This window comes from Fusarium oxysporum, chromosome 12, assembly GCF_000149955.1.
Source record: "Fusarium oxysporum f. sp. lycopersici 4287 chromosome 12, whole genome shotgun sequence".
Classification (NCBI taxonomy): domain Eukaryota; kingdom Fungi; phylum Ascomycota; class Sordariomycetes; order Hypocreales; family Nectriaceae; genus Fusarium; species Fusarium oxysporum.
In genome coordinates this window covers 1,758,182-1,786,149 of record NC_030997.1, presented here as the reverse complement: position 1 = coordinate 1,786,149, position 27,968 = coordinate 1,758,182, and the positions used below count along the sequence as shown (strand labels likewise).

At 47.3% G+C, this 27,968-nt stretch overlaps 10 protein-coding genes across 12 annotated transcripts; 6 read left to right on the top strand and 4 right to left on the bottom strand.

Annotated features, from left to right (window-relative positions):
* Nucleotides 1-98: 98 nt before the first annotated feature.
* Nucleotides 99-311, top strand: FOXG_14668 (uncharacterized protein; the record flags this gene model as incomplete). The annotated part of the gene is made up of 1 exon (XM_018394726.1): nt 99-311. A coding segment is annotated over one exon (213 nt), but the record flags the coding sequence as incomplete, so codon positions are not given.
* A 102-nt stretch (nt 312-413) lies between these two features.
* FOXG_14667 (uncharacterized protein) lies at nt 414-3,407 on the top strand (the record flags this gene model as incomplete). Its single annotated transcript, XM_018394725.1, has 4 exons — nt 414-1,721; nt 1,780-2,332; nt 2,927-3,248; nt 3,305-3,407. The coding sequence occupies 4 exons, from the start codon at nt 414-416 to the stop codon at nt 3,405-3,407; spliced, it is 2,286 nt and encodes a 761-aa protein (XP_018254269.1).
* A 2,565-nt stretch (nt 3,408-5,972) lies between these two features.
* Nucleotides 5,973-8,122, top strand: FOXG_14666 (uncharacterized protein). Its single transcript, XM_018394724.1, has 7 exons — nt 5,973-6,205; nt 6,266-6,391; nt 6,462-6,565; nt 6,618-6,764; nt 6,819-7,364; nt 7,421-7,728; nt 7,785-8,122. Exons 1-7 carry the CDS (start codon nt 6,039-6,041, stop codon nt 7,977-7,979), a joined length of 1,593 nt encoding a protein of 530 aa, XP_018254268.1. The 5' UTR covers nt 5,973-6,038; the 3' UTR covers nt 7,980-8,122.
* Nucleotides 8,123-8,842: 720 nt separating this feature from the next.
* Nucleotides 8,843-10,861, top strand: FOXG_14665 (uncharacterized protein; the record flags this gene model as incomplete). The annotated part of the gene is made up of 4 exons (XM_018394723.1): nt 8,843-8,867; nt 9,270-9,955; nt 9,983-10,571; nt 10,707-10,861. The coding sequence occupies 4 exons, from the start codon at nt 8,843-8,845 to the stop codon at nt 10,859-10,861; spliced, it is 1,455 nt and encodes a 484-aa protein (XP_018254267.1).
* Nucleotides 10,862-12,014: 1,153 nt separating this feature from the next.
* On the top strand, nt 12,015-13,549 carry FOXG_14664 (uncharacterized protein; the record flags this gene model as incomplete). The annotated part of the gene is made up of 2 exons (XM_018394722.1): nt 12,015-13,000; nt 13,053-13,549. The coding sequence occupies 2 exons, from the start codon at nt 12,015-12,017 to the stop codon at nt 13,429-13,431; spliced, it is 1,365 nt and encodes a 454-aa protein (XP_018254266.1). The 3' UTR covers nt 13,432-13,549.
* Nucleotides 13,550-13,789: 240 nt separating this feature from the next.
* Nucleotides 13,790-14,580, bottom strand: FOXG_14663 (uncharacterized protein; the record flags this gene model as incomplete). Its single annotated transcript, XM_018394721.1, has 1 exon — nt 13,790-14,580. The coding sequence occupies exon 1, from the start codon at nt 14,540-14,542 to the stop codon at nt 13,790-13,792; it is 753 nt and encodes a 250-aa protein (XP_018254265.1). The 5' UTR covers nt 14,543-14,580.
* Nucleotides 14,581-16,083: 1,503 nt separating this feature from the next.
* On the bottom strand, nt 16,084-19,289 carry FOXG_21601 (uncharacterized protein). The gene is made up of 4 exons (XM_018401944.1): nt 18,441-19,289; nt 18,271-18,389; nt 17,778-18,216; nt 16,084-17,726 (listed from the first exon to the last, which is right to left on the bottom strand). The coding sequence occupies exons 1-4, from the start codon at nt 18,944-18,946 to the stop codon at nt 16,508-16,510; spliced, it is 2,283 nt and encodes a 760-aa protein (XP_018254264.1). The 5' UTR covers nt 18,947-19,289; the 3' UTR covers nt 16,084-16,507.
* Nucleotides 19,290-19,650: 361 nt separating this feature from the next.
* On the top strand, nt 19,651-21,668 carry FOXG_14662 (uncharacterized protein). Of its 2 annotated transcripts, XM_018394719.1 has the most exons (4): nt 19,651-19,955; nt 20,009-20,164; nt 20,217-21,094; nt 21,155-21,668. In XM_018394719.1, the coding sequence occupies exons 1-4, from the start codon at nt 19,756-19,758 to the stop codon at nt 21,604-21,606; spliced, it is 1,686 nt and encodes a 561-aa protein (XP_018254262.1). In that variant the 5' UTR covers nt 19,651-19,755; the 3' UTR covers nt 21,607-21,668. The 2 variants fall into 2 exon arrangements, with proteins under 2 accessions (XP_018254262.1, XP_018254263.1); XM_018394720.1 differs by having other exon boundaries at nt 20,009-21,094.
* Nucleotides 21,669-21,882: 214 nt separating this feature from the next.
* Nucleotides 21,883-24,045, bottom strand: FOXG_14661 (uncharacterized protein). Of its 2 annotated transcripts, XM_018394718.1 has the most exons (6): nt 23,945-24,045; nt 23,489-23,861; nt 22,837-23,439; nt 22,717-22,779; nt 22,460-22,664; nt 21,883-22,403 (listed from the first exon to the last, which is right to left on the bottom strand). In XM_018394718.1, exons 2-6 carry the CDS (start codon nt 23,838-23,840, stop codon nt 22,055-22,057), a joined length of 1,572 nt encoding a protein of 523 aa, XP_018254261.1. In that variant the 5' UTR covers nt 23,841-23,861; nt 23,945-24,045; the 3' UTR covers nt 21,883-22,054. The 2 variants fall into 2 exon arrangements, with proteins under 2 accessions (XP_018254261.1, XP_018254260.1); XM_018394717.1 differs by having other exon boundaries at nt 23,489-24,045.
* A 786-nt stretch (nt 24,046-24,831) lies between these two features.
* On the bottom strand, nt 24,832-26,286 carry FOXG_14660 (uncharacterized protein; the record flags this gene model as incomplete). The annotated part of the gene is made up of 1 exon (XM_018394716.1): nt 24,832-26,286. The coding sequence occupies one exon, from the start codon at nt 26,284-26,286 to the stop codon at nt 24,832-24,834; it is 1,455 nt and encodes a 484-aa protein (XP_018254259.1).
* Between the last annotated feature and the right edge of the window lie 1,682 nt (nt 26,287-27,968).

The following is a 27,968-nucleotide window of genomic DNA, read 5'->3' as shown; positions in this document are numbered from 1 at the left end:
TAGGGAGCCGATGGCGTCCCCGCAGTATTGTGTGGCCGAGTAGCCCGTAGAAAATCCCGCTCCTAACAGTGCACTAACAGTGCGTGCCAAGAAAGAATTTTTACAGGGGAGAGTTGAGCTCTGTGCAGTCTCTGAATGCATCCGGTTCTTCCAGGGTACACGTCGGCAACAGCTACAACATAACGCACCATCATCGCAAAGGGTCCGAGCAAGATAGCGTGAAGAAATACCTGGACGCACTGCGCTCGACTGACCCTCGTGATGACAAAGCCAGGATCGAACAGACTAATGGCGGCTTGTTGAAGGATTCGTATGTGTGGATCCTTGAAAGCCCTGAGTTCATTACTTGGCGCGACGAAAGCGAGGCTGGCCGGCTTCTGTGGATCAGAGGAGACCCTGGCAAAGGGAAGACAATGCTATTATCCGGTCTCATCAACGAGCTGCAGCCTTTGACGAAATTAGGCGGCGCGCAGAGCAGCAACACAATATCCTATTTCTTCTGCCAAGCTACAAATTCTGGTCTGAACAACTATACAGCAATCTTGAAAGGTCTCATCTACCTGCTAGCCATTCAGCACCCAACTGTTGTGCCTCATCTAGACGATAAGCATGACAAAGACCACTGGAACTCTAAGGTGTCCCTCGAACGCACTTTCCGAAAAATGGTAGACGATACAACTCCTGGCGAGATATACTTGCTTATAGATGCTCTGGATGAATGCGTTAAGGACCTCCCTCTTCTCCTGGCATTGATATCAAGCATGTCTTCTCGCGCCAAGTGGATTGTCACTAGCCGCAACCGCTGCGAAATTGAGGAACTCTTTAGACAAACATCATCGAAGGTCGCACTCTCTTTGGAACTCCACGAGGATTCTGTCTCTGAAGCTGTCAACAGTTACATCAGCTACCGAACTCGCCAATTAGCTGAGCGAAAGAAACTCAAGAAGAGCACATCGCAGCAAATCCACGATCACCTATCTCAGCGCGCCCATGGTACCTTTCTTTGGGTGGCCTTGGTATGCCAACGACTAGAGAGATGCCGAGCTTGGGAAATTCCCGATCAATTATCACAATTTCCCCAGGGCCTCAACCAGCTCTATGCGAAGATGATGGGCCAAATCCACAAGTCTGACAGCTGCGATCTCTACATTAGAATCCTTGCTGTCGCATCAACGGTCTTCCGCCCTCTCACCTTTGCAGAGCTAATAGCTATGGAGAACCTGCAAATAGATGAAGAAATACTTCCTGATCTCATAGTGGAATGTGGTTCATTTCTGACGACGAAAGGGAACTCTGTCGTGTTCATCCACCAGTCTGCGAAAGACTTTCTGCTCAAAGAGTCAAGCACATTACTCTTCCAATCTGGGCTTGCGCATCATCAATACGACCTCTTTCAAAGGTGTATCGCTATGCTGCAAAGCCTCCATCAGGATATCTTTGGCTTGGTCTATCCGGGAGTCTCATTGAATGAAGCTCTCCGGAATTGTCCCGATCCTGATCCATTGGAGAACATGAAATATTCATGTGTTTTCTGGGCTGATCACATGCAAGAGGCGTATAAGCTCTCCATTCAGGGCGAGGAAAACAGCGATATCCCCGGGATTGACACTGTTCATGATTTTATTAACGAAAAGTTCTTGTTCTGGTTAGAGGCGCTTGTTTTATGTCAGAACCTACCAGCAGCATTGAAAGCTTTGGTATTTGTAAGGAATTTACCAGTTGTATGTTTCAAATTCTTCCACATGGCGCTAAGTCAGCCTTACTAATCGACTCCAATAGCAAGGGCAAGCAAGCTACAAGGCCCTGATCGAGGATGCCCTCAGATTTTCACACTATTTCTGCCCAATAATTGAAAGCTACCCACTTCAGATTTACGCCTCTGGTTTGCTCTTCAGCCCGAAGAATAGCCTTATCCGCCATCGATTCAAACAGTACACTTCCGAAATATTCTCCGAGGGCCCAAAAGTCGACGATGTGTGGAGCCCAATTCGGAACATTTTTGAATGCCCCCATGACGATTTCGATATTGAGACTATGAGCTTCGCGCCTACAAGTCAAATGCTAATTGTAACCACGGGCTCAACATTGACCAGATGGCACGTCAGCCAAGAGCCTGTGCCTGACGTCATAGAAAGAGATACTAGCCATAAAAGAATTGCACCGTCGTCAGATGGGAAATGGCTAGCAATTATCGCTTCCGGACCGGGTTCAAAGACATCGCAGTCATCGGCTCAATGCACACTTCAAGTTCACGACTTGACTTTTAACAGGATCGCTTGGCATCAAGAGCTTGACAGCCCTGTAGTTCTAGGCATGACGATCTCACCTGACAGTCAGTGCCTGCTAGTGTGCTATGGGTCATTGTTGGTAATCTATGATATTAGCGGTGGAATTCGTCGACGGTGCCCTCTCGAGAAGGCATTGCCTCGTTTGTATTCAATTCCAGAGATTGAACAGGTCTACTTCTCCTTCTCATCAGACTGTTCCTGGGTAGCGTTCCACATGCACCACAGTACGCAAATTTGGGTCCTCAATTTAAGAACAGGCGAGCAGTACAAGAATGCTAACTGGAAGGATATTTGGCCCATAAATGACACAAAATTCATCCCCAGTACATACTTGCTCATGTTTTGCGATGGTGGAGATAACATTTATCTCTGGAATGTTGTTGAGCAAGAGTGTGAAATGTGGAGTCACATTGAGTACTCTTTCTCTCGTTTGGCCGTCTCACACTCTGATTCTTGGATGCTTCTAAGTGGGAAAAATGGACTTATCATATGTGACCGTGCTTATCGCAGTGTACGGCGGGTAATTGGCCTGCCACATCTACCAGATCGGCAAGAAATTGCGATTTCATTCGATGATCAGAAAATTGCATGCGGGACTGAGAGCGGTTTATGGATCTTGGATGCTAATACCCTTTTAGCTGATAAGCCACCTACAACACGAGATGCCCACAAGAAATTCCACATCTCTGATAACGGGCAGTTGATAGCTTACGACCTCGGTCACAGTATTGAAGTATGGAACGCGATGACAAGCGACATGCTATGTTCGTTGGTCATAGACGACGTTATTCATCAAAGCATCCGGACTATCACATTTTCACCCAAGGATCGCTACCTGCTAGTCGGCGGCCTGCAATCGATCATTGGGTGGGATTTAGCCGATAAGAGCTCGCAAAGAGTCTCGGGTGACTTTGATAGTGGACCTATTGCAGTCTCTGACAGAAGACGTAATGGCGATCGGTGGGTAGCTGCGCGTCGGTCTATGGGCGACGTTTCTGTATGGAATATCACGACAGAGACACGGAAGAGGACTTTCAGACATCCGGAAAATCAATCACAGGAGGCTGGCTCAATAGCCTTTGCCGGCAGTCAATTGGGAGTTCTATGGTGCCCCAGTAAGGTGTCATCGGGTTATCCGGTATTTCTCTCATACAATCTTAGAACCGGCGAACAGCTCTCTCGGATCAATTTTCCATATTATCATACGCCTCAGAGCGCGTTAAAGTTCGAGGAACCAAGACTTAAATTGTCTTTGAGTGGAACTTTCGTTATGATTCAGTCCCACCCAGGTTCCCGCTCATTCTTCTGGAACTTGAGCACAGATGCTATTGGTGTCGAGGTTTGCACTGGGTTCGATCGCTTATTTTTTCTTGATGACTCAACTGTGTCTACTAATGAAGGAATGTTTCACATGAGTTTCTTGGAGTCGATTTCAAGTGAACCTTCTGAGATAAATACTGTGAACAGGTTTGGAATGGTCAGAGTGAGCCAAGAAGACCCAGAGCGCATATTCATGACTTTCAGTGAATATAGCATATGTTCATGGGGCGAATGGATAAGGTTTGACAATAAGCCGCTGTTATGGAGACCTGCACAGTACCGAAAGGAGATTATAGCAATAGGCCATGATAATATTATGCTTGACCCTTCCTATGGTGTTAACTTTATTCGTTTTGCAAAGGATGCAAACAAAGTATTACACCAGGCTATACAGAACTTATCATAATTGGAATACGAATTCTATGAATAAAAAAAGAAAAGTGCAGCAGAGAGGGGGGAGAAAGTGCAAAACATTACCTGCGTTTTCAGTCCTATCTTAACAACAGTTATCCCACGTTGTTTAATGAAAATAATACCGGATTAAAGTCAAATGGAGTACTAACGTCAGCCTGACATGTTGAAAAACACATTCGAGTCCCCGAACTTATCTTGTTGGTGCCTGGCTTACTAGGCATGTACAGAAATGCACGAAATGTGCGCTTACGCGACACAGAAGAGCCTCGTGATACCCAATGCGTCTTTTACTTCCAACTCTTGGAGACAACGAGGTACAATTCATGATATCAGCCTTAAATGGGCGTAATTGATGAGTCACCAATGAGGTAATTGCATGTCAGAAACAAAAGCCGATACCAACGACTCAAGAGAGTTTTAAAAATGGAATCAATGTAAACGACTTAGCCGCGGCTTTTGGAGAAATACGGTAGCGAGTGAGTAGAGAAACGGTGGTCTGACGGCGGGTCTGAGGTGATTAGGGCGTACCTCTGGGGAGCGTAACCAGGTCGCACCGAGTGATGACGAACAGCCCCAACACTTTGTCGACTTCAAGCGCAAGGTTGAGACTGGCGACGATTTCCCGCCGACGAGCTAGGCTGTCCTTGTGTCTCTTTCTCAATCCCATCCCCCAAGCTTGATGAGATGCTAAGTGATGCTGACGAGGTTGAAGACTACTACTACCGGCATTGTGCCAAACCGTGGGGTGAAGACAGGCCGGCTGTCGTCGAGCTCATTAGAGCGAATACTTTTAGAGGATAAGAAGCAGTGGCAGCTCCTGGATCGCGCGATGAAGGCAAAGCAGAATGCTGACGATGGTGAGTACAATAGCGCAGACGAGACGCGACCTGCCAAGCGCGCTTAGCCACGTGAGTGCATCCGTTCTTCGGTTGTGCCACGTGGATTTGGATTCGGATGGGCCGGCTTGACCGATGAACGGGTTTGAGGCTGAATGGCTTGGATGATTGACAGCACGATTGGATAATTGGCTAGACTGTTGGCTGATGCGATTTGTTTTGAGCAGAACTGGCAAAATGTTGAGACACATCTGTCGTAGGATATTGCGTTTGGCGTTGAGGGTTTTGTAATTTTGTAATTTTGATCAGTTTAAAGATGCGAGCTCACCATAATTGTCTTGATTCTCTTTGTGAACATGTACAGTAGTCAAGACTGCTGAACGAGAGCTGTGTTTGTTCCCGTGCTCCAAGGCGAAGAAATCGACGCTAACCAGCCAGGATGATGATCTGATGTAACCCTAGGATCTCAAATAATGCATCCTGCTTCCCAACCTCACCTCGCTAGTGCCAAGTGCACGCAGATTTACAAGAGATTTACAACTACATGAAACAGAAGAGGTTCACGCTTTTTGCTCTTGGGTTTGGGATACAGCGAGGCACCATCAGACAACTCATGTTCACAACTCTGGAAGGGCCGAATATGACTCCGAGTCACCTATGGGGTAATTCCACAGATAAATAGAGCCGACATCAATAGTTTTAAAAATGGCATCAAAGTAAGCAACTTACCCGCGGCTTTTTGAAAATACGGTAGTAGTGGGTAGAGAAATAGTGGGCTGATGGGGGGTTTGGGGCGAGTACGGAGTAGCGTGATACGGGTTTGCGGGGGATTTTGCCGTAAAAGTCGGGTACCACCAGACAAACTCCAACGGCAGCCGGGCCGTCGAATCATGCGGCTCTTAGATTTTTTCCTTTATTCAATGGAGCTAACCCCAGAAGAGGGTCCAGCAGACCACCCCCTGGGGAAATACCCGGGGAGGCGATCCTATTAGGCTGGGCAGTTTAGGCTATATTCGCCGGCGTACTGGGGTAATTACAGGACCCGGTTAATAGGTTAATTTGTACGCGATAGAGGGTTTCATATTTAATGTCCAGCTTGGCGCCAAGTTGCTCTTACTCTTTTTGCATCACACTGCATTGTGGCTTTCGAGATTATCCCAAATCTGTACAGCTCTTCAAGATGCCTTTCGCTGTCGGTACAGCTACTACCAAGCAGGACCTCGCCGTCGCGCAGGCTGAGGCTCCTCAGCTCGCCAAGGTCAAATGGTGGGCTGATCCTGGAATGCGCGTGCTGTACTTTTACGCCGCCATTCTGTGTGTCTGCTCTGCCACCACTGGTTACGATGGGTAAGGCCAAGTGATCGCCAAGTCTCTGGGCGATGGAATCAGGCTAACGGGGAATTTTAGATCCATGTTGAACACGTCTCAGGCCATGGACGATTGGCAAGACTACTTCGGGAAGCCCAAGGGCTCCAAGCTTGGCATTCTTAACTCTATCTACCAGATTGGTAGCATTGCTAGTTTCCCATTCGCGTACGTCGTTTATGTCTGCGGGATGATAATTGGCGACGTGAAGGAAAGAAACTAACTTTATTTGGCATAGTCCATTCATGGCTGATCACTTTGGCCGAAAGATCCCCATTGCCACGGGATGTCTCATCATGATTCTCGGCGCTTTCATCTCGGCCTTCACCAATGGCTTCGGCAGTATGTTATCGACCGACTCAAATGTTTGAGCAGCGCTGATAAATCTTGACAGTGTACCTTGGTGGTCGATTCCTCGTCGGTTTCGGAAACTCTTTGGCCCAGCTCTCTTGCCCTGTTCTCCTCACCGAGATCTGCCATCCTCAGCACCGTGCCATCGTCTCTGCCATCTACAACTGCTTGTGGAACCTGGGTGCCACCCGTAAGTCAACACACCACAAACTTAACTTCAACAATCGCTGATGTACCTCTCTAGTCTGCGCTTTCATCGGTCTCGGTACGATCAACATCAACAGCAACTGGTCATGGCGATCCATCACCCTCATCCAAGCCGTGCCATCTTTGATCCAGATCACCTTCATCTATTGGATCCCCGAGTCCCCCCGTTGGCTTATGGCTCACGAGCGTCACGAGGAAGCCCTTGACATCCTTGCCAAGTACCACGCCAACGGAGACGCCAACAACGCGACCGTGCAGTTTGAGTACACTGAGATCAAGGAGACCATCGCCCTCGAATACCAGGCTCAGAAGAGCGGCAGCTACCTTGATTTCCTTCGAACCCGTGGTAACCGTTACCGTCTCATGCTCTTGGTCTCCCTGGGTATCATCTCGCAGTACTCTGGAAATGCTCTGATCAGCAACTATTCCAACATTATCTACGAGGGCGCTGGTATCAAGGACCAGGCCCAAAAGACCGGACTGAACGCAGGAGAGAACATGCTCAAGCTTTTCGTTGCTATTGGCTGCTCCATGGGAATTGATCGTTTCGGTCGTCGTCCACTCTTCCTTACTGCCACTGTCGGTATGTAGAAACATCTCCTGACTAACCAGTTTCTCAGGCTGACTTTGCCAATTTAGGTATGCTGTTGTTCTTCTTGGCCTGGACCATTGTTGCCGCTCGCTTTGAAGCCGGTGGTGAGGTCGAGATCAAGCGTCTTGGATACCCCCAGATCGCCCTCATCTGGCTCTTCGACGTCTGCTACTCTATCGCCTGGTCCGGTCTTATCGTCGCCTACGCTCTAGAGATCTGCCCCTTCAGACTCCGTGCCCGTGGCCTCACTATCATGAACTTCTTCATCCAGGTTGCCCTCACCATTGGCAACCAGACCAACCCTATCGCTCTCGATAATCTTCCCAACAAGTGGAACTTCTGGTGCTTCTACACTGTAAGTGCCGCTTCTCTGACTTTACTCTCATGTTCAGAAGACTAATAGAGAAATAGGTTTGGATCGCTGTTGAGCTCGCCTTTGTCTTCTTCTTCTATGTTGAGACCAAGGGCCCTACTCTGGAGGAGATTGCTAGAATCTTCGATGGTGATGATGCTAACGTCGCACAAGTCGACCTCAAGGATACTGAGAAGCAGGCTGTTTTTGAGACCACGGAACAGGTGCATCATGATGAGCGCAGGGACTTGTAATTGTCTCTAAGTTGGCTGAGGAACTTGATCATCGCCGGCGTCGCTGAGGGTCGGAAACATCTAATAGTTTGATCCCTTCTTGATAGAAGTCCGCAAAATTACAGGACGCTTTTATAAATACAACACTTCTTGATGAATCTCCCCTGCGAGCCTGAACCTTGATCTTGATGCTACCCGGCAATTATCACTGCCATCAACATTGTGACACCGTCTTAGCCAGCCAATAGCCTCCTTTTAGGCAGGCATATATATCCTCCTCTTCTCTTCTCCACAATGAAGTACATATACTATATATATCACTACTAAGAAGCCCTTATCTTCTAATGTACCTTCTCCAAGGAGGATATGTATACACTACTGTAATCCAGATGCCAACAAGCATAACACGTCCTATGTTGAGACTGACTATAGCACCATCATTCTCAGATCTATTCAGGAAGTCATCCGCAATCATCATCAATACTAGAACTATAAGTAATAATATAGTCCCGATCCAAAAGCATAAAGCAATAAGGTGTACAACAGCGACGGAATTGGCGCCGCTCCATATAATCCGTTGGAATGGTATTCGAAAGCGTATGATAGTGGCAATACTTAGCAAAGTTAATAGCCACCAAGAAGGGTATACTAATCCCATATTGCAGCCCCTGGACCACTCAATCAGTATATAATTCGTATCTATTAGCATTACTTGCCTGCTGCACACGCGATCGGACCTCTGTAAAAGCACCAGGTAGGTCGTATTAAGAACAAGCTCAATTGCGGCAAAGCCAAGTACCACTTCCCATTGCATGTAGCCAATGAAGTAGCGGAGAAAGAGTCTTTGTCATTCCCTTGGGATCCGGAGGCCATCACGAAGAAGGATGGGAGCAAGAGGCACATTCCCTCGTGGGTTTGGTTGACCGTGACCTGGGGAAGGAGCTTGGCCCAGCGGATGGAGGCATCTATGGATGAGAGGACGACAAAGGCCAACACGCATGTGACCACAGGGTCTATCTCTCGTTCCTTTGGGTTTCGACTTATGTAGTCACTTTGTGGAGGAGGAGGTGGCGGCGGCGGAAGATCTGAAGGGAGGGGTGTTTGGTTCGTATGGTCTTCTGTCCAGTTCCTCCCACGAGTCCAGCAAGTTTTTCACTCGTGGTGAACTGAGCCAATTGTCTACTAGGGCCGCGAATAGGACTTGGCAATATTAAGCTAGCCATACTATTATTAAAAATAATTTTATTAGGTTTTTAACTATTCTATTTAAGCTTTAAAGCACTATAGGGTAAGTTACTATTAGCTGCACAGGCCCAACGTCAGGATTCGAAGTTGCCTCGTCCAAGAGATCGTTTAGTAGTGGGTATGCTCAAACCGCGTGCTGCAAAGGCAAAACGAAAGATCTGGATGTCTACCGCCAGTACAAGTGGTATGAGTTGGAGACGGACTGCGCCAGAGATGAGGGCGACAAGCCATGTGGATGGGACGCCACCTACGACTCACTCCTCGTTGAAAGCTGGGATGGTAGTGGGGACCAGACCTGCTATGATAGAAATGGGCACAGAGGAGAGAGATCCCTCTGCGAAAACACCAGAGACGAAGATAACCTACACTTCAGCAACTGCTACTGGTCTGATGACTATAACTTAGGTGTCACCGAGACAGTCACGACAGGGACCTGCCATAGCAGCTACCCAGACGGCAAGGTCAAGGTAGCCCTGAACTCTAAGAACAACAAGTGCGGGAGGGGCACCTCAGCCTATTATTGCCATATCACAGCGTCCTACGACGACAGAGATATCGACTGGGACAACTTGGAAGACTTGATCAAAGAATGGGTCGAGAAGCCAACATGTCCCAATATCAGATTCTCTGACCTCGAAAAGGGCAAGCTCTCATCGCGCTCTCTGGATGCCATGGCCTTGGATCCTAATGAGCAGTTGTTTGAGCTGACCAAACGAGAAAGCCTTCATAAAATGTCTGCGGGAATGACCATGGTACTTATAGCCTAACAAGTTATGCAGGCTCAAAAGAACTCTCGCGTGACCAGGGAGTATCGGGAGCTGCTGGACAAAAACTTGCCCAAGAAATGGAAGCATCTTGTTAGCACCACCTTCGCGGGGACGTTTCTTTTCCTCCAAGACGCAGTCTCGACTTTGGAAGTAGCCTGGATCTGGGTCTGCAGTGTTGATGAAGAGGAGAAGTGGCAAGAAAAAAAGCTCAAGACAAATCTCAGAAAGCCAAATTCGACCTCGTGCTCCATCCCATCGCTCGACTTTTACGATCCTTCGTCACTGGAAGATTCACGCGATAAGCCAAATGACGATGACATCGAAAAGTTCTTTGGACCTGCGAATCGTCCTATTGGCCCTCTTGGCCCTAATGGAAAATTTACATGGCCACTCAATGAGATGCTATGGCCATCCGAATGGACCAACAAGGGTCTTGACAAGAGAGGATCTGGTAAGAGGCGTCCCTTCAACCCTATGTGTAACAATGCTGCGAAAACCACTTGGTTAATGCATTCAGAGCCATACCCTAGTGGAGATAATGGAGACTTCTTCGAAAAGAAAACCGGCGATAACAAAAGGTACTGGGTTGGCAACATCAAAGGTAATTGTTATAATGCCATGGTGAGGCATAAAGGCACCCCTCCACCTAATCCCCTCCCCGCAGAATGGATTTATAAGTAACAAGGGCCCTCTCTGATCCATCTTTACCTCAAAGGCGCTGACCAGATGCAAACAGCTGAATATCTCATCGAGGTCCAGACTGTCCCTATGTTTATGGAATACACAATGGGCGTCCGACACAAAAAGCACAGCACGCGAAGCCCTTCTAGACTCACCAGGGGAACACCGTATAACACAAATACACAATCGCATCTAGCTTATGGCGTTTAGGTCAATGACTTCCAGCATGGGTTTTTCGCGTAGAACAACAGACATAAGGACACCCCACAAACGTCTTTCTTCAAACTGCTGGGCTCAAGTTCTAACACCAAGCACATGGTTAATTGCGAGAAGAAGCTCAACAACTTGAAGGGCACGGTGGGTTCTTTTCTCTTTTTACTTTGCTTATGTCTTCATTTCTCTAATGCACCTATCACTAGCTTTGGGACTTCAATGATCCCATCGGCAAGGATAACTAGAGAGATAACTATTCTGCCACAGACGACGATACTGTCAGACACGCTTTGGAACAGTTGATGCTAGTAAGTCAACATTTTGATTAATCGTAAAACTAGACACGCGGCATTCTGACACACTTGCCAGGTTAAACAAATCTTTCCTTATCTCGGAAAGGATAACATAAACGCCAACCTCAAGGACGCCAACAAAGTAGTAATAGCATTGCTAGACGAATTTAACGCCCTTTACCAATCGCAACATAACGCTTATCCTTTGGGTCTCTCAACCATGTGGAAAGACTTCATGTTTACGCTACTGACAAATTTTCAAGAATTCGCCAAAGATTAGTTAAAGCTCCGGATCAACGAACTCAAGCCAAATATAAAAGCTGAGCTCACAAGAAGGATAGCAGAGGTTATTGCTCAGGTAGGGCTGGCAGGTCATGGGGCCGCTGTCATTTCCCAGAACACAATGGTCGAATTCTGGAACTCGGTCGTCAATCAGCAGAATGTTTACGCTAGTAACATTAATCAATTCCAGCCCAGTATTTTCAAAGACTAGTTTGCAGTCTTTTATATATAGAGTACATAGAGTACATAGTCATCAGCTATGCGTGCTGCCTTTGAGGCACAGTAATTAGTCTAGTCTAGAAATTCGGAGACAAGCAGGCAAGAAAGAAGGCTGTTTTTTTCTGGCCTGATTGAATGGCAGAAGTAGAGAAAGGAAAATTAAATGAAATCGACCATCCATGCATGAGTCAGAGCTTCCTATTTGCGTAGGCATTGATCCACGTGGTGGGGTTTTTATTGAGATGAAATAAAACGTGCCACTAATCCAATCCACTCCATCTCTCGCAATTCACTCACTTACCTACAGCCTCATCTTTACCAACACAACACAGCTGAGCGCCTTGTTCACCACTACAATGGACCCGAATCTGGAGCTCTGTAGGAGCTTAATGCATCTTACCTCAACCGAGCGCCGTCAACGCCTCCAACATCTTCCCCCAGAGGAATATGCCAGGGTCAGGGTAATCGTCGGAAGAGAGCAGAAGGCCCAGAAGCTGGAGGAACTCATTGCAGGCCGGGACCTCATCCAAGTGGCCTTGACTGATCCCTCTGAGATTATAGCATGTACACCGCTGAAATATGCCCTCCTTGGCCGAACCACCTACCAGTGTGACGAGGACAAGATGGTTAAACGCATCACTAACGACGTCGCAAGAGCGAGTTCGAGCTTGGTCAATTATATCGCAAATTTTGATCGAAGTCCTCAGGCTTTACGCTTAGATGCCTGGAAGCTAGTCTATTGCGACGTGTATTATGTCGATGGGGGGAGTGCTACACTACAGGAGATCTACGAAGAACGCCTGCGAGAAGAAGAGCTCCAAACGCCTGCCGCCCGAGCCAGAGAGCTTGTGCGGTATAATACACTCAGGAAAGCTCGGAGGAATGCTAAATGGATGATTCCTGCTATTGAACGTTTTTCAGATGAGGTACAAGCACAGGTGGATCAGGAATACAGGCAATCCATGGAACCCTTCTTGCAACTTTGCCAAGACGAGCGAATAAGGGAAACCATCTTGGCACCGCAGGGATACGACAAGACCCTAGAACGAATCTGGAAGCGGGTATCACCGGCGCCGCCAGCTTGGATACAGAAGATCCTCGAGGCTCAAGAACAGTTTGGTTTTGTCTACTACATGTCCAGAGAGGTCGAACAGAAGCATGGCTATGACTGGCACTCAGTCTGGGGTAGTATTAACCAACACTGTCTGCCAAACAGGGTAACCTGGCACAGTATCCATTGCCAAGGCTATGACAACTCGTTGGCGTTGCGTCGACTGGAAACTGAGAAGTGGCCTATGTTTTATCCCAACGAGAGCATGGCAGAAGATGACGACTTGCGAAAGTAAGTCAAAATATGCCTTTAGCAAAGAATGCATGTACTAATTATGCAACAGACACTTCAGAGAATACAGAGAAGAGAATGGTGATCTTTTGCCTGCTGGAATTCTACGGAATACCTTTATCGTCATTCCTATTGAATTGACTTCCGAGGAAAATCGCCAGCGTACAGAAGGTGAACTTCTTGATCCTTACTGGGTTTGGGCATACGATGCAGGCTGGGACAGTTCGGAAGAAGAAACTGTATTCGACGGGGAGAAATACCAAGGGCGTGTCAAGGTGGCCATTTGGTCGGTTAACTCATGGTTCTATGCTGCTCGCTGGGAGGGAGTGAGTCTTCGGGACATGTGGCTGAAGGCACAGCAGCATCCGAAAAAGGTGTGGATTTGTTACACGAAGAAATTGGAAGAGTGGGATCATGAGCCATACATTTGATCTCAGTCTTGTGGACATGGTTAGAGTCCTTATTACCTCACTGAAGGAGGCGGACACTGAGATACGTTGTATGGGCAGAGCTAGGTTTAGTATTTTTATACTGAATTTTATATTTGATTGTTTATTAGCTCTGTTATAACTTCAAAGTCTGTAGATAGTCTCAACCTTGCTTTCTTCGAAAACATGTCGAGGATTATAATAGCAATGGCTTGGTAAAAGACATAACTCAGGGCTTTAGTAAGGGCCATGTGACTCGCAATGCACGTACATAGACTCAATATTGGATCTCAACAGAGTATAATTCTAACATTAAATTTCCCAAACGAATAAGAAATCGCAGGCGAGACTCAGTCTAACTTCACCAAGGGAGAATCTGACCTTTGTAAGTAACAAACTTTCCCGATGTAGTATCTCGAGTTGCCTCATCAATAATATTCAGCATGCCCTGAACTGATCCCTTAACCGTCTCAAGAGTAATACCAGCACATCCCCATTCTTTAGCTGAAAACTGCCCCATATCTGTCCCCACCCAACCAGGATGAAGTGCAACAGCAACAAGACTCTCGTTTTGAACATGCAAAGATCTCGTGATCCAGTTCAGAGCGGCTTTGCTGGGTCCATAAGCGCCACCGGGCGCCTCTTGATGAGTGATGCAACCAACAGACGAAGTGACATTGATGACCTTTGGCGCAGCTGACTTCTGGAGCAGAGGCCAAAGGCCCTGAAAGACGGTGAGGGGACCAATAGTATTGACTTCAAAAGCCATGCAAAGATTTGCTGCAGAGGTCTGAGTCGTGAGGGTCATGGGCGGAGAGAAAGCTGCATTGCAGATGAGGATGTCGACGTGATCAACCTTTGGCGCGATGGCATCTCGGATTTGTTCAGGGGGTACGGCAGTGGAGAAGTCCAGCTGGATAATCTGGAAGATGCAGTCTTTGGCGGCTGAGACATTTGAAAGCTCGCTTTGGAGAGTCGCGGCAGCCTTGTCATTACGCACAGTCGCGATGACAGTAGTACAGTCGCGTGCCAGAAGGGCTTTGACGATGCCAAGTCCAATGCCTTTATTGGCGCCTGTGACGACATAGACGGTATTGTTTTGTTCTGATGCCATTGTTGCAATTGGTGGATGCCTTGGAGATATAGAGAGTTAGCAGGAGAAATGGTGCGAGGTTTATTGCGTATGTAGCCTGGTCTCTTATAAACTTATCAGGCCAATAGTGACCAGGTCCGTGATGCGGCCAATCAGGTGGGATACGGGATTTGTTGGGGCCGAGGCAATATCACACTGGCAGAAGCCCCGCGGATCCGCGGTGCCGCGTATCCTCGATTCCTTGCAGCCTTAATTTATCAAAGTCAAGGTACAATATCTGATATGAACTTAAAATGGAATCTGCTGGCAAAAGGGGTGCACCAGAAAGATGGGTAGTGGGGCATACCAAACTGTCATGCCCAGGAAAGAAACATTCCATTGAAGCATCACTTGAACTAAGGAGAACCCAAATAATTGGTCTGAAGGGCGCAGTCACCAGGCGATACTTGAGGCTTATTTGAGATACAAATTAGTATGAGGTCACCATACCCGATTATAAGACTTTGTCGGGGTCTTAAGACGACAAAAGCCACCACGGCTATGTCAACCGTACCAGGTCCTGCGACGGCTGTGACCTAGCATTCTTGATGCAGGCCATCGTGTAGAACGTCTTGTTTGTAAAAGCTGCGAGCCCATGAGCGGGGTTGTAGTGTTAACGGCAGTACGATGATATATAATGGCGTGTTGGATGGGGTTTGTCCCTTGAAATGGATTGGATTATGCGGATAAATGAACGAATGCTCTGGATACCTGCCGATTATCGCCGGATGGTGTTGGATGTTAATGCTTCGCGAGTAGCCTTTGTTTGCCCTTCAGGCCAGGTAAAAATCATGAAGTTCCGATAGGAACTCGGTGCAGCAAGATCACGATATAGTATTAAAGCGATTCTTTGGCCACGGAGCCTGGTTCTTGATCTAAACACCCTTTCCTGCAATTGAGATTGTTAGATGTGAGGCTTGGATATCTTTCAGTAGTCCTCATTGTCGCCTGCGAAGTTGAAGTGAGATTTGTATCGCTTTCGGATTGTTTTTAGATGGTAGCTGGTCTACGGAAGAATTCCCTTCATGTAGCTTTCTACAATTAAACATCCGCAGAACATGGTGAAGTATCTATGTAGACTTGTCCTCAGCCGTTGTTATAGACTGAAGGTCTTCAGCGCAGTCATCAACATCGTAGTCTGGGTCGCAATAAGTGGGCATTGTAGCCGCGGAAGTGGCCAAAGCTAGTAGCTCCATGCCTTTGAGAATTGCCAGACCGTTTTGGAATATGATTTGTTGTCCGGAAGAAGACTGAAGAGTGAGAGATTCCGTTGACTACGAGAGTCATCGGGCCCTTTACCGAAAAGTATAGCATAGTCACCGGTATACAGGAGATTGACACCCGGGGTTGCATTGTTAACACCAAGGCAACCCCCAGGGCCAACCTTACCGGCCTGTGCTTGCTTGAGAATCCTCAGGCTATCAATAGTGCGGACCTTTTCAGTACGCAGTGGCTGTCTTGTAGTAGATTGATCCTAAAATCAGAGGCAGTTGGGCTTTTGAACATGATGAAGAATGAGAAGCCTACTCCATTGAATATATAGTTCCATTACAAGATCGGATTAATAGATTATTCAGCAACAAGTAACCAGATATTGAATTGCACTGATATCAAAGATCCAACCTGGCCAAGGTTACGCCATACACAAGTCCTATAAAGGGTGAATTATGCAAGCTAGCTGCCTTCGACTGTGCTCTCTGTCACTGGGTTTTGATGTTGGCTAGAAAGCTCAAGGCCCTCAAACGAGACCTCGTCAGTCTTCAGTGAAAGGGTGATAGGCCCCTAGTTAGCGCAGGTAGCTGATAACAACCCTATTCACAAGCCTTGCCCGGATGCCCTTACACCAACTCCAGAACGGCTTGTTGATAGCAGCGGCGTAAATCTTGAAGATCCAGCATGAACCCGTTTCTTTTGGAATGAAGCTTTGTGTCTTAATCAAAGCAGCCTTTATAGACTATGGTGATCAATCTGAAAGGAATGCTGTGTGATATCTGGCTTTCCTCCCGGCAGCATCATGCGAAACGGCCAACCTTGGGAATGGTAAATATCTGCCGCTACCCTCGGAATCCAAACAGTAGGCACAACAGGAATCCAGAATTCGCATTTCTCACTCGCCAAGATCCTCAGTCCTGTTGTCCATGAGCGATGAGCCTCATATTTATCGCCGATCGAGACCTGTGCGTGAGCCAAGGACAAGTGACACACGGCGGCTATGAACCCACGAGATGAACCGAGAGCATGCATGTGGCTAACTTGTTGAAGCGCAAGTGTCCAGCGCAGCATGGCTTCACATGGGTCTGACCTGAGATGGACGATGCGTGCTGAAGCCAGGAGCATTCTTATGTGCAGCTGCTGGTCGTTGATATCATCTTGACAGGGAGGCAGATCGCCCAATAACTCCTGGATTGCTGAATCTGCTGTGTCTAATCTTTTCAGTCCGATGTTAGCCTCTACTAGTGCTAGAATAAGTCTTCGAAAGCCACGACGCATGCGGTCACATGTGTTGATCAGGTCGAGTTCCGGTTCGAGTATTTCGATCGCTTTGAGGTACTCCCCCATCTCGCAATACACATCAGCTAATCTACTAAGCAAGACTCGGCGTGAATTCGCAGGTATAGGTTTGATTCGTCCCAGTGATAGAAACTGCTCTAGAGAAGCCCTTGCTGCATCAAAATCACCGATAGACTGGAAGTATCGAGCGGCTGTGCTCTGGAGCCGAAAGGTCACTTCCATGTCCAGAGTTGACAATGGCTGCTTCGCTTCCCACTTGTAGGCAAATGAAGGTACATCAGTATCGTAGCACTTGATCTTGTTCTCCATCTGAGAAATATGAAGACGACCCTCGAGTGCATGGTCCCGACGGGTAGTTGGGCGTGGCCCTCGCCACAGAAAGTCACGTATGTGTGCTTCCGACTTGGCAAGTTCTCCATCAACTCGATGGAGTATGCTGCGGAAGAGCACGACCGAGGCGTGGAGATAGTAGGGCATTGACTTTCGTAACAGGATTTTGGCCTGTTTGACGGCAGCATGGCGGATGGCAACTGAGTCTCTCTCTCCAAAATATAGGACGGCTTCAATAATGTGGGTTCTGAGGGAGGTTGATATCTTGCATGTTTTCAGAAGTCTTTCGAGTATTGTCCAAACTTCTTGTTTCAACGACGGTGACCTGAGAGACCAGTGTCAGTGATGCTGTAGAAAGTGCGGGGATAGATCCTACCAGTCCGTGTTACCCTCATAGCACAGTGGGCAAACAAAGCAAATGAGCTTCAACGCTGTCGTTTCGAGCACTTCTATCGTTTGTGGGGTCAAAACTTCCTCGAAGCTCGACATGGTATCGGGACTCAAGGACCAAGATATGGTATTGTCTTCCCGAATTCGGTTGACCACGCATGGCCCTATCATGACCTCGGAGAGCATTGTTTCGTCGCATAGAAGATCGAGAAGATTAACGGGTAGTCCAAACTGAGCAGCACTGGTCTGTTCCACCTCTCCCTCGGCGTTCCAACGTCGTTGTGGCAAGCGTACACTCGTCAACAAGACAGCGGGTATGTTGGCACCGCCGAGTGCGTACATTACAAGGAATAACTGGTCTTTGGCAGGAACAAATGAAGCAAACTCGCTGAACAGATTATGATACAGTACTGGCGACGAAGGGTCTGTAGGCAAGCTCAATATTACATCGTAGTTACACTACGTTTGAGGTTACTAACCGCATAGCTGGCTAAGCACTAGGCGTTGTGCAAGCATATTATAATTCTGAAATGCTGGATTGAGGGATGATAAATGGGTGAAGACTTCTTCGTCGTCAACACTGAGATATCTCTCATAACTACATAGTGTCAGCACTCTCGGGTATTGCCAATATGAGGACATCACGTACGTCGAAGGTGGGACGTTGAGTGGAAGCCAGAAGATTGCTCCTACGCCACCAAGTCTCTGTGATATCTGAACATACTTCCTGCCAGGGTTTCTCATATCTGTGAGATTCTGCGCTCTAGGGAATACTTTAGCCACTTGAGGAGGGGCCAGCATCTGAGCATCCAGTTTAGAGCGAAGAAATATGACAACGCAAGCAAGTCGCCGACGCAGCTCAAGATGAACATGATCATCCGAGCCCGCCCAGAAACCATTTACATCGTTATCGAATCTGGAGCATACGCGATCGACAGGAGTGAGGTCAACCGAGTCTACAAAGAGGGCCTTGCCGGTTCGTTGGTTTCGCGGTGTGATCTGGTACTGTACCTGACGACTGAGCGATTTCGCTTGCGCTAGAAATTGTCGCAGATCTTCTAGGTGGCGATTCAGTGCAGGGATCAGTTCTTTGGCTTGGACCGCGTCGTAGTCCTTGGCCAGGGTATGGATTGTTCTACAGAGACAGGTTTCCATGGTGCAGTGTCGTGTATCCTGCGTGTATTGGGTCAAGGGCCGTGTGTAAAAGTGGTTGAGTGTCGATCTGCAAATTTTAGTATGGATTGTCTTCCAACGCTCAGTTTTCGGGTCACTTAGCCGGACAGTACAGTACGCGTGTTCGCCGACCTCATTCCAGTCGAGCCAATTATCAATCTAGCCTGACGTGAAATCTTATCTGATCTTGTGGATTGTGGCGTGAATGTAACATTGTATCTGCCTTGATTCACTGTGAGCCAGCCTGCTTGTGAAAAATTCAATCATGCAAAGATCCCAGCTAGTTGGTGCTCTCTCCGCTGTAGGACAGAGGGCCAAGTGTTTCTTGAGCAGGGATCAGTAAACAGACTGTTTCTTCACAGTGAATATTTGAGCATGATGAGAATCCTTGTCGTACCCCATAATGACCATAACAGCCTATCAGGCTTGTAATCGAGACGCCGAGTCTAGCTTTCTTGGGACCGACGCCGACGGAAAACCGAGGGAGATTGATAACAGCCAAGCTAGATCGATTTAACGCGTGCTAAAAATTAAGAACACTCATGACACCCTCTTCGCTAAGATCTTGTCCAGTCAGAGATCGCAACGGCATCGGGAATATTCGTAGCTCGAATACGCTACGCAGCGTGACTAGGATCACCCGGTGGGGCTCACAGGACACGCGTAATGCCCGCTTGACCGAAAGCCCGGTTAGACTTATCAATCGAATTTTGACGCAATCTTATCAATCAGGGGATGTTTTGTCGCCATTTATCATTCTCCGTCCATTATACCACCGTCCCTTGTCGAAAATGGAGGACTTCAAACCACCAAGTACCAAGCAACTGAAGAATGAAGAGGCACTTACCAAGTATGCCGCTTTTCTATGTGGTCTCATGCTTTTAGTTATTGGCATTCGTTGGCTGCGCAATATTTACATTACATCTCCACATTTGAAAACATCTGCTTCATTATCGACGTACGGGCGTGAGGCCTGTCTTCTGGTCCTTGAGTTCGTAAAAGCGTCCGAGCATCTAGTTGGCAGTAAACTTATTCTTTTCACAGAATTCTGCAGAGACGACTTCCTGCGTCATGGTTTGGGCGACCTTCTTTGGGGTTCACCGTGATGATTGGCGTCTATCTTGTTGGCAACGTCGCTTTCTGCTCAAGCATGCTTGCGATGCCCCAACTCTTGAATCATTGGGCCTCTAGGTTTGGATGGTAGGATGCACTATTTCCTCATGACATTCCATGCGTAATTGACGAATATCAGGATGTGCGCTGGCAACATGGCCCTATGTGTCTTTTTTGGCCTCAAGAACACGCCCCTAAGCCCCTTGGCCTCCGTTTCGCACATCCAATTGAATATCCTTCACCGTATTGTCGGTTATACAACTGTATTCCTCCTCACGCTTCACGCCTTTGTCTACACGATACATTTTGGCCGTCAAGGTCGCTTGGTGCAGTTGTTGAAGAAGGAGGATATCGAGGGCATGGGGGCCGGTGTTGCCATGCTTGTACTACTAATGGGAGTGTTTAGACACAAGCACTACGAACTGTTCTATGCTAGCCACATCATTGGCTTCATGGCGGTTGTGCTCTTGACGGCCCTTCATAGGCCAAACTGGGCGAAGAAGATCCCAGCGGTGATGCTCATCATATTCAGCATGTGGACATTGGACCGACTCGTGCGATTGGGCAGGTTATTATACAACCTCGTTAACAACACAGCGACGTTCTATCCTCTTCCATATAGAGGAACACGAATAGTGCTCAAGAAGCCTGGAATGGCAGCCGCCTTACCAGGATCGCACTGCTTTTTATGGGTTCCAAGTCTTCGACTTTATGAGAATCACCCATTTACTATCGTTAGTAATGACTCCTCTGGTCTAGAGCTCGTCATGAAATCGCATGAGGGTTTCACCAAAGCTGTCAGTAGCTTTGCAAACCAAAATTACAGGACTACTCTATGGGCATCTATAGATGGGCCATATGGGTCACTGCCAGACGTGAGTAACTACGATAAACTGATCCTTATCGCTGGTGGAAGCGGAGCTGCATTTACCTTTGGAGTCATGAACCGTATCATGATGCAGCGTGAAAAGCTTGCAATCCAATCTATCGAGTTTGTATGGGCAGTGAGGTGTATAGGTATGTTTAGAACAGTCTCTGATTCCCCAGAAAGCTTATCTGATGGTTGACACCTCTTAGAGCAGTTGAACTGGTTTCGCAGACATTTGTGCAATATTGCGGAGTCTGCGTATCCCATCAGCCTCAACATCTACGTGACAGGCGAACAGTCTGCATGTGGCTCAGTAGCTGACGATACCGACTCCCAAGCATCTCCATGCGGAGCAGAAAGGGAGGTTCTTCTAAGAGAAAATGCATTTGACTATGAAACTATCCCTGAGATGGGCGATGTATGCGGGTTAACTGATCAAATAACCGGCGATGAGCCGAAATGCAACCCATTATTGGAGAAGCTGGATGTCGATGGAACAATTAGTAGAGTCGTGGGAGCATCTGGAAGTCATCACCGAGTGCTCCTCTTGTCTTGCGGGCCCAAGTCGCTGATGGATGCTGCGCAATATTCGGCAAGTAAATGGCAGATGAAACGAAATATTAGAATAGATGTCCACTGTGAGGACTTTGGCTGCTGCTAGAATTACATTAGATAGATCTACAGCGCAATTCATTCTCAAGAGGAGTTCTATACTTTTTCCCAGTTAAGTCTTGTTGCCCTTGTCAATCGGGATGCCTAATTGACCATCGTGCCTAGTATGAGGCATTTAGAAACTGCGGGTTGGTATTTTAGGCGACTTGAACGGTCTCAATGCCGACATCATCGCTGACACTCGTGGCTTGATCACTTAAATTGATGGCTAGATATTAAACATGCAACAACGTTTATACAAGTGTTCTGACGAGATTAAAATAGTGGATAGGTGATGTATTTGGAAAGGTGTCCGGCAATCCGTTAATCTTCGAGAACTTGCATTTCTCTGTCTATTGTCATCTTGTAGTTCGAGCTGTCGATAAACAAACAGCTCTCGCCCCAGACTATTCAAACTCGAGACGCCGACAAGCTTAGAAGCCTGTGCTACAACTAACTTAATCATTATTTCCAGTGGCAACTCCCCAGAAGTATCCGCACCAGCTACCGATGATCAACAGAATCAAGGTAGCGAAGCAAGCCAAAGACACTCGCCTGTTCTTCTCGCCGTTCTCTTTGGTAAAGATGTCCTTCCTTTCGTTGAGCAAGGCTCCCTGTGCAATTCTCTTCTTTCGTGACCATTGGAGGTGTCCAAGGTCCACAGACTTCCACGCCCCAACCGCGAGCAGTAGCGATACGACGACGGACAGTCCGGCGAGGATGACATAGACAATCGTCACCTTGTCGTACGAGTTGTTATCAGCGTCCTGAATCTTTCCGGTGATGATTCGGACAATGATGTTCATTCTAGAGTATGTGTTAATAATACGAACAGCAAAAAGTTTAATGAGTATTCTTCTTACGCATTATTCATTGTGATCTTGATGGCATAGGCGGAGCCAAAGACAGTGCTGTCCCACATTGATGTACGTGTGCTATCGATAATCGTGGTCGGACCGAAACAATACGCGAACGCGAAGACGCCATATGATGCAGCTGTTCCTTTGACAGCACCTGAGAAGCATACCAGAAGCATGGAGATAAACATGCCAATACCACAAAAGATCACTGTGTACAGTCAGCAGGTTTCTCTTTCTGTGCGACATGATCAGCTACTTACAGACGGAAATGCGGCTTCCATAGAGGTCGAGGAATACTCCCAGCAAGGGAACCACAAAGAAACCTGAAAGAGATCGTTAGAGCCAATCCGATACGACAGCATGTTGATCAGACACCATACCTGAGTATTGCAAAACGGAACTGTACCATCCGGCTGCAATGGAATCGGTGCCAAATCTCTGTTCAGCAAGTTCTGTAGCATTCTGCAGGAACACAATAGCGGCGCTTGTTTCAAACAAAGAGAAGCCCATGACAGCCCAGAATGTCCACGGCAGTTCCAAGACCTTGCGGTATTCGAACTTGCGCGTCTTTTCAGTAAGCTTCTCTCCAGTGGCTGGATCATTGATACCGTGATAGCGACAATTGGCAACTTTGGTGAAGAAGTAGAAGACACCGGTCATGACGTTGGTGAAGATGTTCATAAATACCGCAATCCAGAAAACCCAGGCAAAGCCGAGTCTCTTGGAGATGATGTTGGCTGAAGACTTGCCGGCAAAGGCACCGATCTTACCAATGCCTAATTCGAAGCCCAATGTTGAGGCGAATCCGTTTCCCGGGGCGAACCAAGACGAGAAGACCTTGTACTGGGCAACTTGGGTGGCGATATCACCGAGAGCTCGCACGACCCTGCCAGCCATCATGAACTTGTATGATCGAGTCTGGGCTGCTCCAGCTACCAAAATTGATCCGATCGAATAGATAAGATTGCCGTACAACATCGCGCCTTGTTTCTGATCAGCGCCAACTTCTCCCATGCTTCAAGTCAGACGTACCGGCTCCACCAATTCTGTCAGTTACGATACCACTGACAAGCATTAAAGCAGTGACCATGAAGTCCTCGCTAGCTTCCAAGAGAGAGAATTGGGTGTTGTTGATGTGCAGTTCTTTCTTGATGGTGCTTTTCATGGCTGAGGTCACGCCGGAGCTCCATTGCGACCCGAAGCCAATTGCGGTGACGAGGACGATGGAGGCGAGTTTCCAAGACAGTGGGACTGGCTGGCGACCGTCATTTTCCGGTTGGGAAGTCTGCAATTCGGAAAGAACGTGCTCTTCTTTGATAGACACTTCGGGCGGTACGAGCTTCGCTTCATTCGCGACGCTCTCCGGCGTCTGAGGTTGAGCCATGAGTGTAAAGATTGAAAAGAACTGTACTCAATGGATGAGATGAAGACACGGATGTTGAGGTTTGGTTGAAGTGAGACTCAGAGGATGGAGGGCGGTTTACATACTTAAGTTTGGCTGAAACAATATTTATGGTTGTAAGTTTTCTGTAGATCCTGAGCTAACCTCAAAAGATGTCAGAGTGTCCGTAGTAATCAGATTGATAAGATGTCTGATGCTGGCGTGGAATGAACACCCTAAGCCAGAAAGAATTAGCGAGGTTACATTGAAAATTTTCTCACAGTGAGAAGATCAGAGTCGGAAAATCCCGTTGTCCACTGGAGCCACTTCCAGAAGGGCTCTCCACTGCGACGAGGCGTCACAGTCTCTGGACCTTACTAACCGAGAGAGCTGCTCAACCTGTAGACTCCGAGTTCGGCATAGAGTAGAGGCTGAGTCTTTTGTTACTCAGAACTGGATTGATGATTTCTTTTCAGAGGCATTGGCCGATAGAGATGCTCTCATACTGGCAAATAATAGACAACCCATATCCCCAGGCAACTACCCTGGACGCACCAACACAATAAGATCGGTAAAAAAGGCAGTACGTCTCGCAGAGGACGTCTGGGAGGTCTGGCCATAAACGTGGGGATATTTAAACCTAGAGCAGATTGTTCCTTTTACACAGAGGTAATATCGCAACAGATGACGAAGTTTTGCCCTTATTGCTGTCGTAGTCTGCGTAGATTTGGACCGCGGATTATTTTAAGAATTTAACGCCGATTTGACTTCCGAATCATCTCATCATACCACAAATTTTACCATCTACTATTGGATATTTAAGAAGTACTACATAGTAAATATATTGCTACTTATTGGCTAGAGGTAAGTCGACCAGAAACAAAAACAAAGTGCAACAAGGTTTTAAGAAAAGAAAACACTATAGAGTATGAAATTGCTGATTTAGTGGCAGCCTGGACAATGAAATACTCACTGTCATCAATAACAAAGGTTCTCAAGTAGTCGTGAATGTCAAGTTGTTCACATGCTCATTTGCATATGCCGGAATAAAATCCGTAGTCAAATACCAGCCCGGCTTCTGCATGTTGTCCGAGATGACCTTCCCATTAATAACCAGGTTTTCGAACGTAACATTGCTGATCGTCCGGTCCTCATCATAACCGACAAAGATGGACATGCTGGCCTTTGTCCCATTGTACTTTAAATCACGCACCAGCACATCCTTGATCCCTCGGCCCGGTGATGTGTTGTACTTGGTATTGTACATGACACGGAAGTTAAGCAGTTGGCCAACGCGAATATCTTCGACGCGTACATCGTCAATCAAGACGTCTTGAATCAGATTGCCATCTCCAGGATTGAGTGCAATGGTCCCTTGGTAGTCGACCTGTCCCTCTCTTTGGTCGAGGATGTCGATGTTGCGAATAGTTAGACCTGCAATGGTCTCGGGGTCCTCAGTATTGCCATGGGTTCCAATATTAATTGGATGCGCGACATCGGCCCACAGAATTGAGTTTTGGATAGTGATGTTTATCGAGTTTCCGTACCATTCATTTCTGTGAGCGTAAACTGCGATACAGTCGTCCGAATTGCGCAAGAAGACGGAATCGATGAGGACGTTCTCACAGCAATAAACGTCCATTCCATCTCCCCATTGCACTGCGCTGAAGTCGCGCCAATAACTGAATGTCACGTCCTTTGACTCATACGCCCTAGGGAGGAAGTTAATACCAACGAGACGCTCGACCAAGACATTGCTGGATCGGTAGATCTGTAGGGAATTTCCCTTTGGACTGTACAAGAGACCTCGTCCACGTATGGTCACATCAGTCGAGTTGGTCACTGTGATATCGGGAGCTGAAACCACTGCTCCGCCGGCGACATAAAGAGTTTTGCCAGATCCAACCTCAAGCGTAGAGTTGAGCTTGTGATAGCCAGCGCCGTAGTAAATGACATCTTTATCCTTTTCAGATGGCACGTTTGTATCAGGGGGGTTGGTGAAGATGTGCAGAACATCGAAGATATCATCGTTGACTTGAACAATAACATCTCGCGGCTCGTTCAAGGTAAAAGTAACAACTGAACCAGACCTTTTAGGGGTTAGGTTGAGGGAGTAAGGCCTGATAACAGCCTTGGAAACTCGATCATTGAGATATCTGGCTTGGACCTCTACAGTACCGTTGAAATCGAAATATGCTAGAGATGAGGTGTGCTTGATAGAACCGCCGGTGGTAAAGTTGACCTCGTTGTGCACTGGTTGATATGTTTCAATCTTTTCCCACTTGCCACCGGGAACGCGAGCTTTGACGTCAAAAGAGGTTGCGATAGGGACGCCATCGGGAATAGGCCAAGTCTTGAGAAAGCCCTGGGGGGTCTTTGCACCTTCAACAATGGTGCTTTGACCAAGAAGGAGGAAGCATGCTGACTTGATAACAGTGCTAAGTCTCATGATTAGAGTTGGTGCACTGCAACACAGCAAACAAGACAAAGTGTAGGTATACCAGTATATGATTGACTTGACCAAACAAGAGTTAGATAACAATGAATATCGGGCTCAGACTTGGCCAAGTGCGTATTTATACATGGGAATTCGATATCGCTAAAGACGTAGCATAATAAAGAAGTATTTCATTACGGAGCCCAATTGGCCTAATTCCCCGCTTCCCCGGATTAGAAGGCTTGCGCTAAGACGCACACCGTAGCATGGCATGCTGATCTCGGAGTCACTGCCGATGCTTTTTCCGCCTCTGTATCCTGACTAGGCAATACGCCACACTAGAGCGCGTGTAGTAGTGTATTGCACCCGAGCGCCAGAAATTTAGTAAGAGCCGATAAATAATCCGTCTGGTTATATTACGGTCTCAGGCTAAAAAGTAACGATGGTTTTAGCCGAGTCGTGAAGTCTTCTTTCTTTGGCAATATTGAAATAAGAGGTCTAAATTCAGGCGTGTCATAAATACAAATAGTCATGATTGGAACCTTGGTGAGATTATCAAAAGAGTTTCATCTTCAATTGCCCAGGGGAAAAACTAGGCATTGATCTGTTGCTGAAGACGATCAGCGGTAGTTGTCTCGACGAGCTGGCGCGCTTGTATTTGATAGACCATGCACATTGGCAGCAGGGTGCCATTCTCACTATGTTCGGCATTAATATCGGTCCTATGCCTCACATATAACTATTGTACCACTGGAGTCCTCAAGGCTGAGGTGAAACTCAGTCGGCAGGGGTAGTACTAGTGTTTCCGGAAGTATTTTGCAGATATCTCCATCTATAATTCATAGCTTGGCTAAACAGATTCATAGCGGTTGACGTCTTGCAGCAAAATAAGCGACGACATGCGCACCTTTCTTGATGAACTATTGTACGTCTAGTGAGTGTCTGACAGAGGAGAACGTCAAATAGGTGGTGCAAACCCTTCCTGGCCCCATGAGTGTTTGAGGTTTATAGAGGCAAATACCACGTAGAACAGGTTGAACTTGAAAGTCTAAGAAAGATGCTAAAGGCATCGTTATTTGGATCTATGAATATTTCCAATTTGTACCTCGTCAGATTTCCCAAGCCTCTCAGATCCGGAAAATCCTAGATAATGTCACGGGGGGAACGATGAACAGAATGTACTCCTAAACAGGCAATGCCTATTTGGTAGCCCTAACCCTCAGAAATCCAATGCAGAGAACACAGCTGACCCTCCAGTTAGAGATGCCTGCAAGTTGACAGTATGCGTTACGGCGCGAGAGCGATGAAGTCAACAAAACTCTTGAAGCTGAACAATCCGATGCGGGGCTGGCAAAGACAGTCGACCGCTGAATCTAACGTGCTTGCCCGAACCGTCTCGCAATGGTAGACTTTTTTAGTATAGATCGACCCAACTGGTGTGGATTGCGTGCGTCCAATAACAGTGATACGTGAGCTTGATAAGATTGCAGTCAAAAGCCTTTTGCTCTTGCTGTAGGCCGGTTTGTGTTGTATTTTATGTCGTGGCTTGCAGTAGCGTAGGACTTGTTACCATTAAGCGGGCGTATTTGCAGCGAGGGCAACGCTTGACGCGGGGTATAGATACTAAGGCTCTACCATGTCAAATCGCAAGAAAAGCGGAAAATAAAACAATATCCCCGAAATTTACCTTTTAT